Source organism: Mandrillus leucophaeus, unplaced genomic scaffold (genome assembly GCF_000951045.1).
Source record: "Mandrillus leucophaeus isolate KB7577 unplaced genomic scaffold, Mleu.le_1.0 Scaffold502, whole genome shotgun sequence".
Taxonomy (NCBI): domain Eukaryota; kingdom Metazoa; phylum Chordata; class Mammalia; order Primates; family Cercopithecidae; genus Mandrillus; species Mandrillus leucophaeus.
Window position 1 is genome coordinate 1,244,180 of NW_012105388.1, and position 17,411 is coordinate 1,261,590.

The following is a 17,411-nucleotide window of genomic DNA, read 5'->3' on the forward strand; positions in this document are numbered from 1 at the left end:
AAGGGACTTCAATGCCCTCCAGTCCAGTCCTCCCCGTTTGCAGTGAGGAAACTGAGGCTTGGGGGCACTGACTGGCTTAGAGCCACAAGCCACTTTTTCCTCCCTCCAGAGGCCCTGAGGTTCCTGTCTGAGTCTCCAGGACCTCCCCTTCGATCTCTGTCCTTCTTCATTTTTCATGGAAGAGAGACAACCCCTTCTCACATCACCTTTACCTTGGTTCCTTAGGCTTCTTCCTCTTCCTGTGCTCCTCCTCGCCTCTTCCTCCTCCTCTTCTCTTCTTTCTTTTCCTTGCCCAGCACTCCCAGCAGGCCCCAGCTCTTCCCCTCTCCCCTGTGTGTCTGAGCGGGTCCTTCCCCATCAGGGCTGATGCAGCAGCCTCCTGTCTGTCTCCTTGCTTCTGCCTTTGCCTCCACTATGTTTATTCTCCACCCAGTAGCTGGCATCATCATTTTGCCCACGTTTAACTGTGCTTTTTGGTCTTTTTTGTGTGTGTGTTGTTGATTTGTGGGAGTTTTTTACATATTCTGATTACAAGTTCTTTGCCATCATATGTATTGCAAGTATTTTATCCCTACCTATGGCACGCATTTTTAGTTCCTTAATGGTGTTTTTGATGAGCACATGAAGTCTATTTTACCAATTATTTCTTTTGTGGTTAGAGCTCTTTGTGTCCTCTGTAAGAAATGTTTGCCTCTCCATGTTCCATCTCTGTTCAAAATCCTGCAGCCTCCCCCATTTCATTCAGAATAAAAACTGAACTCCACACACAGCCTGTAAGTCATGTATGCCCAGTGCCTGTCCTCGCTCTGACCTCACCTCTGCTTCAGTCACGCTGGCCACCTCGCTGCTCCTGGGCCACTGCACACATGTCCTGCCTCAGGGCCTTTGCTCTGTGGTTAATCACCCCTGGAATCTTTGTGCCTGATGGCTGCTCAACTGACTCCTTCACCTCCTCCAGGCAGCTGCTCATCTCCCTAGCTCAATGAGTCTCATCCTCACCACTTTATTCTTCTCTGCAAGTTTCCCTTCCCTTCTAGCTTTTTTGACCCTCTTTACCCTACTTTTTGTTCCCCATAGCACCTTCAATTGCACAATCCTGTCTATTATTTAGCGTCTCCACCACTAAATAGAAGCTCCATGAGGTCAAGGATCCTTGTTTTGCTCACTATTGGTATCCATACTCCATAAACATGTGTTGGATGGATGGATTGGATGACTCACTTACTCCCAGCCATCGGGGTTTAGGACCCCAATGCATCCTGCCAGTGACCCCTGAGTCCTGGGGGGAGCATGGCTGCAGTGAATTCAGAGAAACCTCCTGGAAATTCAACGTCCTTCCACCTGTGCTCCTGTCCACGTTCTTCTGAAATCCCAGCCAGGCCCCCTCTCTAAGTCAGGCCATCATGTTAAGGAAAGGCACCCTGTAATTCACCTGCCCATTGCCATGTGCTCTTGTCATCTGTAGCTTGTTTCTCTCCCGTGCCACAGTGAACCTTGTGTTTGTTTCACAGAAGATGAGTTTTTCAGCGGTGACAATGGAGTGGATTTGCTGATTGAAGATCAGCTCCTGAGACACAATGACCTGATGACCAGTGCCACCCAGAGGCCCACAGCCACCCCTCAGGGACACAGCACTGCTGTGACAACCGACCTGAATGCTCGGATCGTACCCTGGTCCTCGGCCCTGCCAGAGCCCTCAACCTCAGCTCCTAGCATTGCCAACCGTGCCTCAGTGGAACCACTCTCAGCAACACTCCAAACAACCTCGGTGTCTCCAGATCCCACGAGGGAGTCAGTCCTGCAGCCTTCTCCTCAGGTACCAGCCACCACCGTGGCCCACACAGCCACCCAGCAACCAGCAGCCCCAGCTCCTCCGGCAGCGTCTCCCAGGGAGGCATTGATGGAAGCTGTGCACACAGTCCCAGTGCCTCCCACCACAGTCAGAACAGACTCGCTGGGGAAAGATGCTCCTGCTGGGCAGGGAACAACCCCTGCCAGCCCCACGCTGAGCCCCGAAGAAGAAGATGACATCCGGAATGTCATAGGTAAGTTCATTGTACCTGGCCTTGGTCTCCTGATCAGCTCAGGTGAAAGGCTGAGTCTGGAAATATGTTGAAAGGAGACGGAGGGACCAGATGATCAAAGTTCTTTATGGCAAATGGAGTGACGCCTTTGACCACCGATTAGCTTTAACATCTAGGGTTTATGTATTGAAACTGCGCCAGTGGCAAGAGTGGGACTCTTTTTCCTAAAATAGATATATAAATTGATGGAGCCAAGATTTGGCTTCAGGAGTCAGTTTTATAAATATTTGTTGAGGGCTTTCCGTACATGAGGCTTTGTGATGGCTATTGGGGTATCCAGTGATTAATAAGTGAATTTTTCTGTGGTAAGTTTACCAAGTCATAAAAGAACAAAGGGTTTTTACTGGGGGAAAAATCTCAGATTTGTAGCAGAGGGAGAGCCGGGGAATAGCCAGTGCAATGGGCCTCAGTGCAAAATCATGAACCCCACTCGTGGAGAGCATAGAAACATCATGGCACCATGTGACAAGTGCTGTAGCAGAGAAATGGAGAAACAGAGGAAAGAAAGAAGGAATATTAGCTTGGCCTGGCTGCCAGGAAGGCTGGGGAAACTTATCTAAGGAGGTGTCATTTGAGCTGAGATTCGAAGGATGAATAGGAGTTTTCTTTTTCTTTTTTTTTTTTTTTTTGAAACAGAGTCTCGCTCTGTCACCCAGGCTGGAGTACAGTGGTACGATCTTGGCTCATTGCAAGCTCCGCCTCCTGGGTTCACACCGTTCTCCTGCCTCAGCCTCCTGAGTAGCTGGGACTACAGGCACCTGCCACCATGCCCAGCTAATTTTTTGTACTTTTAGTAGAGAAGGGGTTTCACCGTGTTAGCCAGGATGGTCTCGATCTCCTGATCTCATGATCCACCCGCCTCAGCCTCCCAAAGTATTGGGATTACAGGCGTGAGCCACTGCGCCCGGCCTGAAGAGGAGTTTTCTAAGCAGAGAAGGGAAGCCTCCTGACTGTTAGGTCTAAAAGAACAAGGTATGTTCCAGAAGCATGGAGAATGCAGCCCTATTCTGTGCCTGGGAGCTCCATGGCCCAAGAGAACTCAGAGCAGTGAAATAGTAAAGTAGAGAAAAAAGGCAACTACAAAAGGAAAAATGGGAGCTAGTTATAAATGTCTCTTCCATAAAGAACTAAACCAAACATTCATTAAATCACCACTGATCATGACTGAAAAATAACACTACTGAGTAATAATTTCATCAAAATGTTTGTTAAAAAATACACTTGATTTGACAGAGGATATGGCCTGCCTTATACGGATCTTTCCCGTCTCCCATTTTTCTTGCCCTTGCAGTCTCATTCCCAGTCCCTCCTCAGCATAAGGTACGAGCTGCTGCCAGAGACAGGGTGGTGAAGGAGCACCTGCCGGGAATCAGACACTCTGCTCTCTGCCGTTGATAACTGTGTGACTTTGGCCAAGTCTCTGCCTTCTCTGGGTCTCAGTATATGCTATGGTTTTCTGCAGGAAGTTTACCAGGTCATGAAACAGCAATGGATTCTTACTGGGTGGAAGTTTCAGAATAATGGCAGAATGAGAGCAGTGAAATAGCCCATTAAAATGGACCCTGGGGAAAAATCTCATGAACCCTTGCCTGGAGGAAGCTAAGCAAGAAGGCAGTTCTTGGGCCTCAGAGGTGAGGGTGGGAGCAGGAGAGAATGTTTACGTTTCTGAAGCGGGGGTCCTGTTGTATTTCTGCAGACTGCCTTGGGGTCAGAGCAGAGGCTGCCACTTGTGCACCAGCTCTGGACAGCCTGGCCTTTGCACTCTTGAGAACAGGCCCTAAGCCCAACACTCCATCTCCCCCTCTGCCATAGGAGTGAACTTCCCTGGGCCCCCATACTTCACCATTTCAGCTTCCTGTCACCCTTGGGTGAGTGGGAACATCCCTCCAAATATTTAGAAATCTGGCCCCTGTCACCCGTACCACAGTTTTCCAGAATGCTAACAGTGAAGACAGGCTGCAGGTAGGACCCACACACCTTGCATGCCATCAGGCAATGGTGTTTGCCAACCTGGGAGCCTCTTCCCTCAGTGACTTGCTAGCCAGGAGTGAGGTATCCACTCTCTCCATAACCTACCAAGCTGGGTCCCAGAACCCAGCCTGTCCCCAACTGCCTCCCCAGGGCTTTGCCACCAGCAGGCTTTTCTGCTGTTTTCAGGGACACTTAGAACTCTTTCCCCCTCCAGTAGCTTGACTGAGATGCTGATGCCCAGAGAAGCCCGGTGTCCCAGCAGCCATTTACCTGGTGGTAGGAATGACATTTTCTCTTGTTCAATATTCTGTTTAACTAGAATAGCATCATCATGCTGAGGATGTAAGGTTTGCTTAAAGACTAACCCGTGGCATTTTTCGGAGGAGCTGGGGTTCTCACCTCATATGTTGACTGCAGAAGAAATAGACATGGACACAGATGTAGTGTGTTCTTCAAATGCCAAGGGGTGAGAAGAGGGGGTGGCCCAGAGAAGAAGAAAGGTTTGGCTGTCTAGGCAATGCAGAACTTTGACAAGTTTGTTTCTGGGAATTATTTTCAATAGTTTATCACTGCCAAGTGCCTCCCTCCAGCTGCTGTTGGTGTGGATGGGATTTTCCTACCCTAACATTCTCTGCAGACCCCTGACTTGCCTGTGCCCGGCCAAGGAAGACTGTGATGTGCTGACATCTCCCAGTCATCAGTAAAATAAAAAGCTTTTGGCTGAAATAGACACGGGCCACTGATTTGCTACCTGGGAAAGCTTGTTTGCTGTTTGAGGAATCCAGTAATTTTGATTTTTGAGCTATTTAAGATGTGATTGTAAACAGGGCTAATTTTAAAAGAAAGATTTTATCCCATAGTTTCCAATCCTGATTTTGTGATGTCCTAAAATGTCTACCATTATTCTCAGGATAGTTATAAAATGTTCAAAAAAAATCCAAAAACAAGTAAATCAGAATTTATTTTTGGCTGTGCAAACAAAGCATTTGGCCATAGTATAGCTCTAGGGCAGAGAGAGGAAAAATGTTGTCAGTAATTGGAGCCGGGGTTTGGGTAGAATTGGTACCATCCAAGAAGATGCTTCTGCTCCCGACAGCCCTGGCTTTGGGAATAGCTCAGGCTACTGCAGCGAAATGAAACTGCCACGTGGCCAAGGCTCTGCAGATTCCCAAACTTTTGCAACTACAATTCCTGATGCATTTTGTAGAAGGGGCTGGTTTGGAGTGCGGGGAGGGGGTGGGTAGGAGCAGCAGACAAAGAGGACATTCAGTTTATGACAATACCAGAGTGAGCCTGGCTCCTATTTGAATCTAGGAAATACCATGAACTATGAAGAATGTCTCCCCCACAAAGCAGATGACTGTAACCACCCCGAGGCTTGGCCAGCTGCGCTGACCATGGGGCGTGATGGCCAGTCCTGCCTGTCTCGTGTCAGGGAGGCTGGTCTGGGGTAGCCCAAGGAAGGTGATGCTGACGTGGGCTGGGGCAGCTTCCAGAGCCTCTGCAGAGCCCAGACTCTAAGTCACTAGACAGGCAGCTCCCCCGGCCCCAGCTCCACTGGTCTCAGTCTCTTTGCTGACACTGCTAATCCAACTCCCTCAAACCACTGGGAATCCAGTCATTGTATAACACAGGGGCCTCTGGCCCTAGAAATAAGGATATAAAATGGATAAAATATATCCTTGCAGGTGGTAAAGGACTAAAGTCTAAGCCTCTTGATAAGGATAAAGAGTCAACTAGTATTAATAATTCATCCAGCACTATAGCGTGCTCGGCTGCAAAGATCCAAAGTGAGCAAGAAGTGGTCACTTTCCCAAAGGTTCAGGGAGGCAGCAGTGACTGAAGTGGCTGAGCAGGTGGGAAGTGTGGCCGGCAATGGATGCACGCTGTCCAGGGGCGTCGCATCACTTCCGTGATGGGGCTCCTCTCTGAGGCTGTTCCCCAGCTCACCAGGCTCAGAGGGCAGAGAAGAACTCTCCAGGCAGAGCCAAGAGCATGCGCCGAGGTGGGCAGGGAATGGAAGGCAGCCCAAGTGTGCCAGCACAGATAGGGACACATGAGGGAGAGTGATGGAATTCCAGAGTAGGGAGCCGGGGCCTGATGATGAAGGACGTGAGAAGTAGGGACTCGATGCTAAAAGAGGTAGAGAGGGCTCTAAGCATGGAAACAATACTCGGATTTGGCCCAGTATTAAGTGCTGAGCACTCAGGATGTGTGAGTGCCGTGGGTGTCAGGGATGCAAAGACAGATACGGCAGGGGCCCTGTCCTGGAGCTGCACAGCTTGTATGTGAGACTGACACAGACACATGACTTCAACCAGGGTGGTGAGCACTGGAGGGCACAGGCCACAGTGGGTCACAGAGGGAGACTGAGGCAGCCCAGGACCCTTTTCCAAAAAGAGGTGCTGGCCTAACTGTCTTGTAGCATGAGGGGAAATTAGCCAGGCAAAGAAGGAAGGGGGCATTGCAATGAGAAGAACCAGAGCCAACAAGAGCACCAGGGCCCAGTGCAAAATGACAACATAGGGCCTGTGTTCAAAAGGCAGGGTAAAAGTGCCATGCAAAGTAGTAAATATAAAGTTCCTCTTCTTCCATTCATGTTGTGTATGTGCCTCTCTCTCTGTCTCTCTCTCTCCTTCATGGTGTTTTTTATTTGCTATTCCATGCTATTTTAAGTAAAGAAACAGGCGTGCCCCCATCTTATCGTGTTTTGCTTTGTTGTGCTTCACAGAGAGTGCTTTTTTTACAGACTGAAGGTTTGTGGCAACCCTGTGTCAAGCCAGTCTACCAGCACCTTTTTCTAACCCTGTGTGCTCACTTTGTGTCTCTGTGTCACATTTTGGTAATTCTCACAATATCTCAAACTTTTTCTTTGTATCTGTTATGATGATCTGTGATCAGTGATCTTTGATATTACTATTGTCATTGTTTTGGGGCATCACCAACCACACCAATATAAAGCAGTGAACTTAATCCATCAATGTCGTGTGTGTTCTGACTGCTCCCCCAACTGGCATTCCCTGGTTTCTCTCCTGCTTTTTGGAGCTCCCTATTCTATAATTCCTAATCACAATAATATTGAAATTAGGCCAATTAATAACTCTACAATGGCCTCTAGGTGTTTAAGTGAGAGGAAGAATCCCACACTTCTCACTTTAAATCAAAAGCTAGAAATGTCAGAGCTGAGTGAGGATGGCATGTCAAAAGCTGAGATAGGCTGAAAGCCTTCTTGTGCCAAACAGTTAACCAAGTTGTGAATGCAAAGGGAAAGTTCTTGAAGGAAATTAAAAGTGCTACTCCAGTAAACACACGAATGATAAGCAAATGAAACAGGCTTATTGCTGATATGGAGAAAGTTGTAGTGGTCCAGATAGAAAAACAGTACAACCATGACATTCCCTTAAGCAAAAGCTTAACCCAGAGCAAGGCCCTAACTCTTTTCAATTCTGTGGTGGCTGACAGAGGTGAGGAAGCTGCAGAAAAAAGTTTGAAGCTAACAGAGGCTGGTTCATGAGGTTTAGAGAAAGAAGTCATCTCCATAATGTAAAAATGCAAGGTGAAAAGCAAATACTAATGTAGAAGCTATAGCAAGTTATCTAGAAGATCTAGCTAAGATCATTGATGAAGGTGGCTACACGAAACAACAGATTTTCCGTGTAGGCAGAACAGCCATCCATTGGAAGAAGATGCCATCTAGGACCTTCATAATTAAAGAGGAGAGGTCAGTGCCTGGCTTCAAAGCTTCAAAGGACAAGCTGACTCTTCTGTTAGGGGCTAATGCAGCTGGTGACTTTAAATCAAAGCCAGTGCTCACTTACTATTCTAAAAATCCTAGGGCCTTTAAGAATGATGCTAAATCTACTCTCCCGGTGCTCTATAAATGGAACAACAAAGCTTGGATGATAGCACATCTTTTTACACCATGGTTTACTGAATAATTTAAGCCCTTTGTTGAGACCTACTGCTCAGAAAAAAGAGATTATTATTAATATTATTTGAGATGGAGTCTTGCTGTGTCACCCAGGCTGGAATGCAGTGGCACGATCTCGGCTCACTGCAACCTCTACCTCTTGGGTTCAAGTGATTCTCCTGCCTCAACCTCCTGAGTAGCTGGGATTATAGGCGCATGCCGTCATGCCCAGCTAATTTTTTTGTATTTTTAGTAGAGATGGAGTTTCACCACGTTGGCCAGGCTGGTCTCAAACTTCTGACATCACGTGATCTGCCTGCCTCAGCCTCCCAAAGTGCTGGGATTACAGGCGTGAGCCACCACGCCCAGCCAGATTATTTTTAAAATCTGACTGCTCTTTGACAATGCACCTAGTCACCCAAAAACTCTCATGGAGATGTGCAAGGAGATAAATGCTATCATGCCTGACAACACAGCATTCATTCTGAAGCCCATGAATTAAGGAGTCCTTTTGACTTTCAAGTCTTATTATTTAAGAAATACATTTCATAAGGCTATAGTTGCCATAGATAATGATTCCTCTGATGGATCTGAGCAAAGTAAATTGAAAACCTTCTGGAAAGGATTCATCATTAAGAACATTCATGATTCATGGGAAGAGGTCAAAATATCAACATTAACAGGAGTTTGGAATAAGTTGATTCCAACCCTCATGGATGACCCTGAGGGGTTCAAGTCTTCAGTGGAGGAAGTCACTGCAGATGTGGAAATAGCAAGAGAACTACAATTAGAAGTGGAGCCTGAAGATGGGACTGAATTGCTACAATCCCATGATCAAACTTGAATGAATGAGGAGTTGCTTCTTATTGATGAACAAAGAAAGTGGTTTCTTGATATGGAAACTACTCCTGGTGAAGGCAGTGTGATCACTGTTGAAATGGCAACAAATGATTTTGAATATTACATAAACTTAGTTGATAAAGCAGTGGCATGGTTTGAGAGGCTTGACTCCAATTTTGAAAGAAGTTCTACTATGGGGTAAAATGCTATCAAACAGCATCACAAACTACAGAGAAATCTTTCATGAAAGGAGGAGTCAATTGATGCAGCAAACTTCATTGTCTTATTTTAAGAAATTGCCACAGCCCCCTAGCCTTCAGCATCCACCCCTCTGATCTGTCAGTAGCCATCAGCATCGAGACAAGACCCTCCACCAGCAAAAAGATGATGACTCACTGAAGGCTTCGATGATCATTAGTGTTTTTTAGTAATAAAGTATTTTAAAATTAAAGTATGTACATTTTTTTAGCCATAATGCTATTACACCCTTAGTAGACTGCAGTATAGTGTAAACACAACTTTTATACTCACTGGGAAACCAAAAAAGTTATGAAACTCACTTTATTGTGATATTCACGTTATTACAGTGGTCTGGAACCAAACCCACAATATCTTTGAGGTATGCCTGTATTAAAAATTTAATTTACTAGCATGAATTATACCATTCATCTTTATATTGTAGAATGTCAGTTTTAAATGCAAATATAAGATCTTTCAACTTTTATGCAGAATCCACCAAAATGACTCATTTCGTATTTTGTAGCTCCTACATACATATGTATTTTGTTCTTATTAGAATAGTGGAAACACTGCAGAAAACTAACTCATCTGTTTTTGTTTTACTTGATATATGAACATCTTAACAACACTCCTTGCCTTCAGCTTATTGAGTGAGAAAGGACTAAAAAGAAAAGGAACTATGAGTTGCCCTATCCTTCCCTCTTCTTCTGTATCAATTTCAGCATAAGTTGTTGTCTAATACAGGGAAATAACACAAGAAAGAATATGATAGGGTTCCTTGACCATTTGTGTTTCTTAGAACACCACTGCCTTCTTTCTGCTTTCGGAGCAGGATCTGGTTCAAATGGAAAATGTGACCTCTGAGGCAACACACCTACCTTGTGCTCACTTTGAATCTCACTGAACTCAGGCATGTAGTGGGTCTACCTGCAATTCTGTGCTCATTAGGCATAGCAAACCCTATATGCAAGTGGGGGACAAAGAAGGTGACCACACATATCTTGCATTCTCCTCTGCTCACACTCAGGCTGCATTGTTAGACTTCACATAAAATACAAGTTCGAGGGTGAAAAAAGATGTTCAAGATGGCGACAGCAGATCATTAAATGAAGGGCAGCCCTTCTGAGCAAGGGTGCTGTGTGATTGCACAGATCATATGCCCATAAGGCCAGCCCTGGGTTTATGGTGAATACTATAGCCCTGGCAACTATGGTGAATACAAGCAGCTAGGAATGGGCAAGAGATCTCAAGCTGACAGCCTGAGGGCCAAATTCATCCTAAGATGTGTTTTTATGTTGGGTCTGAATGTCTTCAGGTCAGCTCTTCCAGTTCACCACAGTGTCTTCTGCCACCTTTTGTCTCACACTCAGCCTGACTCATCATTTCAGTTCCTGCCTGACCCGTGTAGGCATCTGAGTTTGAGACCTCTGAATGAAGGCAGATGACAACAAGTAAGAATGGTGATGCAGGAAGGGCTGATGTGCTAGGATGGGGACTCTGGGCTGCACGTGGTGGTTGGAGATGGTGAGTCATTAAGGGTTTAAGAAGATGTGCATCTTGGAAAAGCAGCCAGGGAATACTGGGGAGAATAAGTTAGAAGTGGGCAGAGATGAGCCAGAGAGACCAACTGGAGCAATTGGAGTGATTCAGGCGAGAGGTGGTAAGGTCTGAACTATGCCATAGAGGTGGAGGATCAGGGTCAAGATGTTACTCAGTGCTGAGTTGGAGTGTGGGTGAAGGGAAAGGGGATGTCAGGGATGACCTAGGTTTCTGGCTCGGTTGGTGGAAGGCATACCATGGCTTTCTCTGGGACAGTAAATACAGGAGGAGCAAGCCGTGAACTGAAGCAAATGATTTCCATTTTCAGTCCTTTAAGTCTGAGGAGCCAGGAGGACACCCAGAAGGAAAGCGCCTTGTAGGCAGTTGGATGGATTCATGGTGCTCAGAATCAGGACCTGGGCTGAGTTGTCGGCAGGAGCTGAGTCTGCAGGAGGAATGAGGAGAGAGGAGGCTGAAGGTGGAACTCCAGAGGGTGACATTTGAAAGCAGGCAGAAGAGGAAGCACTAGCCAAAGAGCTGGAGAAGGCCAGGCAGGCAGGCGGGACCAGGAGAGAGTGGTAGTGGAAGCCGAGGGAGGAAGGAAACGCCTTCTGAGGTGGGTGGCTGGGTGTTGGCGGGAGCGGAGGGTGGCTACCTCAGTTTCCAAGCAAAAAGCAGAGGCTTGACTAGAATAAGAGGACTGGAGAGCACCCCGAGGGGCAGCAGTCGGGTTGAGGGGCTGAGAGGCATTGCTGACGAGGTTGGTCGGGGAACAGATGCCCTAAGGACCCTACTGGGGAGGCTTGCCAAGTGAGCACCGGAGCTGAGAGCCGGGGAGGGCCGAGAAGGCTCTTGCTTGCTGATTTATTTCTTTTAGAATGCTGAGATTCGAGGAGGTTTACATGCTGAGGGGAAGGGCCTCTTCTTTTCAGACCCAGGTAACCTTTGAAACAGGGCCAGCTGCCTCCCAGGACTGTTGGTTAAATGACGGAATACATAGAAAGTGCATAGTAAATGTCAGCGTCACCGGCATCCTTGGCAGCCCTACTCTGGGGAAACCTAAGATGCGATGCAGACTGCAATCTCCTCTCTGCAGTTCCTTTGAACTTTCTCCCATCTTTCTGTCATCCCCCTTGAAGAGTTGTCAACATGCAGTGTCTTCTCTCCAAGGCTGACGGTTTACTGCCAAGTGTGGGAGCATCTGAGCTGCCCCAGATTCTCAGAGCACAGTGATGTGTCTGGGTCTCATGGTTTACTGACCTCTTCCCTTGATCCTGTCTTCAGATGCTCTGAAATCGTTTGCATTTGTCCTGTCTGGGCTTGTCCGCAGGGCAGTAGTGTTTACTGTCTCTGAAGGCATGTGAAAATACAGCCTGAGGTTCTAGTACCAGGACAATGAAGCTGCAAGTGGGGACTCCCCTCTTCCTACAGAAATAAGGATGCCCTAACCCAAGAAGCTGACTCCATCTCTGTCCATTTCCTATGCCTCCAAATTGCCACAAGCTTAGTAGCTAAAAACAGAAATGAACTCTGTAACAGTTCTGGAGGCCAGAAATTCAAAATGAGTCTTGCAGGGCTAAAATCAAGGTATCAGAAGGGCCGGTTCTTTCCAGAGGCTTGAGGAGAGAATCCGTTTCTTGCCTTTTCCAGCTTCTCGTGGCTGCCAGCATTCTTTGGCTTGTGGCCATATCTCTTCAGTCTTTGCTTTTTTCATCACATTGCTTCCCCTTCTCTTGTGGTCAAATCTCCCTTTGCCTCCATGTTATAAGGATACTTGTGACTGTATTTATTCAATAGGACCACCCAGATACTCCACTATAGTCTCCCCATCTCAGAATTTTTTTATGTAATTAGATTTGCAAAGTCCCCTTTGTTTCCTTTTGTCCCAGTCACAGGCTCCAGGGATTTGTCCCCTCCAGGGGACATTACTCAGCCTACCACCTCGTCTTCAGAGGGAACTCTCCATGCACTCTGGTGAAGGAGGCAGGGAATACATTACAATCATTTCACTTCTGAAGAGATTAAAACTTTTTGACATTATAGTGGCAACACAGACTTCGGAGTTGGTGACTGGGCCAAAACCAGAGCCAGGCCTCTGGCCCAAGCCTGGGGCAAATCTATAGCCCAGCATTGGGACCCTGCCACTGCAAAGCCTCGGTGTGAGACGGGACCCTGCAGGGATTTTCAGGACTGCTGGAGCTGCACAGATGAGTCCTGGCTTTCAAGAGTCCATCTGCAATTTCTATGTTTGGTCAGAGAGGTGATGTGGCCATGGCAATCCCCGGACAGAAAACACCTCACCTCATGTCTATCTGTGGGGCTTAGGGGCATGAGCCAGGGGTGCCTCTGGACAGGGAATTGGTGTCCTTTCTGAGCTTTGCCAGGGCAGAGGATTGCCCGGTGATGGCATGCTAAGGCTCACCTCAGTGCAGAAGGAGCGTGGCGTCCTCACTGGCAGCCAGGGCCCTGCCTAGATCCAGGGAATGAGAGGTTTTCCATCAGATCTCCGCTGCCAGGGCTCAGTCAGAGTTTTCTATTTTATTGTCTTGAACAGATGAGCTCAGCTCTGGGGGAATGAGGCATTGACAGGGAGATTCTTTTGTTTGTCTTATGGAGACTGAATCTCTCCCGCTCCGTCAGATCAGGACCTAATAAACGCCACACTGAGCTGCCTAAACCCTGCCAACTGCACCCAGCTATGGGGCCTGCCTGCAAAACAGTGTTCATGACACTTCCACCCCCAGCTGCCCTAGACCCAGGGCCAAGGACCCAGCTGCTTGCCCCTGTCCTGTCAGCTGCAGGGCTCAGACTCCTTCTTCAGTCCACTTCGTGGGGAGCAGAATAGATGGAACGGATTGGAACAGTTTGGAAATGAGGGTGGCCTAGAATTTAGAGAACTCTGGAATCCAAACTGTAGGGTCTTTGTTACTTTTGTCCCACGCGAGTGTCAAGGACCAATTATTCTCATCACCCATCTGTGTCGTCAGTCTTGATGGCAGGTGGGGCAGGGGTCTGCTGTCCCCAGCTGCCAGCAGGCGGTAAGGAAGCTGTGTGAGGGTAAGATTCATGTGGCTTTCTCACTGCCCCCTTCCACTGCCCTCTTCCTACCTCCTCCATAATCCACAAGTGTGAAGACAGGAAGAACACATGCCCTTAGTAGTTACATGTGACTTCACTATCATTCAAGGCTATGTTCAATAATAATACTGCATATGAGCATTGCAGACTGTCAACTTCATCTAGAACCCAGTATAGTTCCAGTGGCCTTTTAGGACCTCTCCTGGGCACCGGGTCCAGAGCCACTTAGAAGGATATTGCTGAGTTCCTGTCCCATCGTGGCCGACTTGATCTCTGAAGGAGGCTTCTATACCCAGAGTCAGCTCCTTATTCAAGAACTTGGTATCTTGCCCACCAATTCCTCAGCAGGGAGCCCTGGCATCCTGCTCCCAGTAGTGACAAGGGCATAGGCTTGGGGACAGCTCTCTAGGACAGCAGGTGGGCCTCAGGGACATGAATAGCCATTGCTCTGTTAGGGCTGGTCCCACAGCCTGGAGCAGCTCAGCAGCTGGCAGAGCTGAGTTCCTGGTTACACCCAGTAGAGTCCTCTCCTCTGGCCGTACTTCTCATGCTGCATGTTCACCCAGTGATCAGACGTTTGGGTGCCTGCAGCAAGCCAGATACTGTGTTCTGAGCACCGAGAATGTAATAAGGAAAAGCCACATTCCCGCATCCCTTGGTGCCTACACTCCAGTTGGGGGTGGGCGTGGAGGGAGGAGAGAGAAGCACAAGCATTGTGGAGATGCAGGATGACATGCTCTGTAAGAGAGCAGCATTCATGATACCCTGAGAGCTGAATGGAATAAAATAGAATAGGTCCCCAGAGGAGGGCATGGTGTCATAAAAGGACTCTGGATCTTAGGTCTTTGAAGGATAGGACTAAGAAGTCAGAACAGGAGCAAAGCATGGTGGTGTGAAGGTGGCCAAAGATGGGCACGGTGGAGGCTCAAGTATAGGGTCAAGTGTAGGGTGGATCAGGGGAGTAGCAGGAGATGGTATGGAAAAATGTTTGGGGTCAGGTTATACAGAGCTGTTAAAGCCTGCCATGGAGTCCAGACTCTAAATAGGAGGAACAGTAAAGGTTTAAGGGGTGAGGCATCACTAGATCAGCCCAAAACCTCCATCTGCCTCTTCTCCACCAGGAAGGTGCAAGGACACTCTCTCCACAATCACGGGGCCAACCACTCAGAACACATACGGGCGGAATGAAGGGGCCTGGATGAAGGACCCCCTGGCCAAGGATGAGCGGATTTACGTAACCAACTATTACTACGGCAACACCCTGGTAGAGTTCCGGAACCTGGAGAACTTCAAACAAGGTGCGTGATAAAGATCCGACCCAGGCGGCTCCTTCCCTTCCCCACGTCCTCTGTTTTTATCACAGCCGGGCCTCTTTGGGTGGTAATGGCAGTTAGGAAGGTGACACTTTCTTCTGATGACTAAAGGACCTTTCCTTGGAGAGCGGTCCCCCTTCCCCACTCCCTCACATTCTCTGCCTCTCAGCTCTTCCCCTCCTCCCGAGCTCCTGGGACATGGAAAACCTGCAGTCCAGAAGACCGCCTCCCTTTCCCATAGCCCTTGACAATTTACGAACCACATTCATGTATATTAGCTTCCTGGATCCTTGAAAGAAAGAGGTAGATGGGAATTGTCACTTCCCTGTGACAGATGAGGACGCTGAGGCACAGACAGGTTGAGTGATACGCTACAGGATGCTAGAAAGTGGCAGAGCCAAGACACAAACCTGGGTTTCCAGACCCCTCGTTGATCATCACTCACTTAATCACATGGGCTGCCCACCTTCTGCCATGCCACCCTGAAGCCTCCTGTTTTCTCCCCACCTGCAGGTCGCTGGAGCAATTCCTACAAGCTCCCGTACAGCTGGATCGGCACAGGCCACGTGGTATACAATGGCGCCTTCTACTACAATCGCGCCTTCACCCGCAACATCATCAAGTATGACCTGAAGCAGCGCTACGTGGCTGCCTGGGCCATGCTGCATGATGTGGCCTACGAGGAGGCCACCCCCTGGCGATGGCAGGGACACTCAGACGTGGACTTTGCTGTGGACGAGAATGGCCTATGGCTCATCTACCCGGCCCTGGACGACGAGGGCTTCAGCCAGGAGGTCATTGTCCTGAGTAAGCTCAATGCCGCGGACCTGAGCACACAGAAAGAGACCACATGGCGCACGGGGCTCCGGAGGAATTTCTATGGCAACTGCTTCGTCATCTGCGGGGTGCTGTACGCTGTGGACAGCTACAACCAGCGGAACGCCAACATCTCCTACGCCTTCGACACCCACACCAACACACAGATCGTCCCCAGGCTGCTGTTTGAGAATGAGTATTCCTATACAACCCAGATAGACTACAACCCCAAGGACCGTCTGCTCTATGCCTGGGACAATGGCCACCAGGTCACCTACCACGTCATCTTTGCCTACTGACACCCTTGTCCCCACAAGCAGAAGCACAGAGGGGTCACTAGCACCTTGTGTGTATGTGTGTGTGCGCACGTGTGTATAGGTGGGTATGTGTTGTTTTAAAAATATATATTATTTTGTATAATATTGCAAATGTAAAATGACAATTTCGGTATATTTTTTTATATGGATTGTAGATCAATCCATACGTGTATGTGCTGGTCTCATCCTCCCCAGTTTATATTTTTGTGCAAGTGAACTTCTCCTTTTGACCAGTAACCACCTTCCTTCAGGCCTTCAGCCCCTCCAGCTCCAAGTCTCAGATCTTGCCCATTGAAAAGGTTTCATCTGGGTCTTGCAGGAGGCAGACAACACTAGGAGCAGAAGTGAAAGAGGCAAGAAAGAAGTGCTGTGTGGCGGGAAAAAAGTTTTAATGTATTGGAGAAGTTTTAAAAACCCAGAAAAATGCTTTTTTTTAAATAAAGAAGAAATTTAAAATCAGCCCCCAGTGCACTTTTGTTTAGCACCGATATGTCTGGCCAGGTGTTGGATCCCGCTCCCGGAAGGAGACGAGGTCTGGTGTTTCTTAGAAATGTTCTCTAACTGAACTGGGCTGCATCCCAGTTCAGTTCCTAAGAGCTCCTCCTCCCCTCCTGATAGGGACTTCCTGGTGGGGGATTTGGAATGAGCTGACCCCCATGTTCTCTTTAATTTTGTGGCATTGATCCCTTCATCTCTCTGTCACACTGGCTTCCTTGCTCTGTTCTGCTACTCCTCTCATCATTTCACCCAAGTTTGGGGAACCTGTTCATTCATTAGCCCTGCTTCTCGAGGGTCGGGTCTTAGGCACTGTTGAAAATACAAAGCTGTGTGAGCGCGACCTTGTTCCCGCACTTCCTTAAGAAGTTCTCAATCAATCCATCTCTCTCCTCCTGTCTCCTTCTCCCCATAACCCTGTCTGCCTTTTCCTGAACTAGCTCATTCAGCCAGGCTTTCTCCTCCCGCCTTCCCTTCCAGGAAAGGGGCCCCTTTCTGAAATGAGTTCCTTGAGGGAAGCGCTGGAGGGATGGGGGAGAACTGCAGCCCCTCCTGGTGCAGGGCTGAACCCTGTGCAGTGCCTGCTGTCCGCAAGTGTGATTCTTCCTCCACATTACACAAAACAGGAGATAGAACATCTGAAAAAGCCTCAACAGGCATCTCCTGAGGTTATGAAGGAGGGCAGGACCCAGGGATGCTGCGGGGAGATCAGCACAGCTCTCCTGTTGCAGCTCCCCTCAGCCTCCTCCTGACCCCTCTGTAGGTGGCCTCACTTCCTGACCCCCAGTTAGAGGGTCACACCAGGGAG

General features: G+C 48.3%; 1 protein-coding gene across 2 annotated transcripts in view; it reads left to right on the forward strand.

Annotated features, from left to right (window-relative positions):
- OLFML2B (olfactomedin-like 2B) overlaps positions 1–16,567 on the forward strand; it is a 42,173-nt gene extending 25,606 nt beyond the window's left edge. For both annotated transcript variants that reach the window (XM_011996103.1, XM_011996104.1), the window contains exons 6-8: positions 1,512–2,045; positions 14,784–14,960; positions 15,489–16,567. In XM_011996103.1, the coding sequence (XP_011851493.1) occupies positions 1,512–2,045; positions 14,784–14,960; positions 15,489–16,090 (1,313 nt within the window). In that variant the 3' untranslated portion in view covers positions 16,091–16,567. The remainder of the gene's footprint in view (positions 1–1,511; positions 2,046–14,783; positions 14,961–15,488) is intronic.
- The last annotated feature ends 844 nt before the right edge of the window (positions 16,568–17,411 follow it).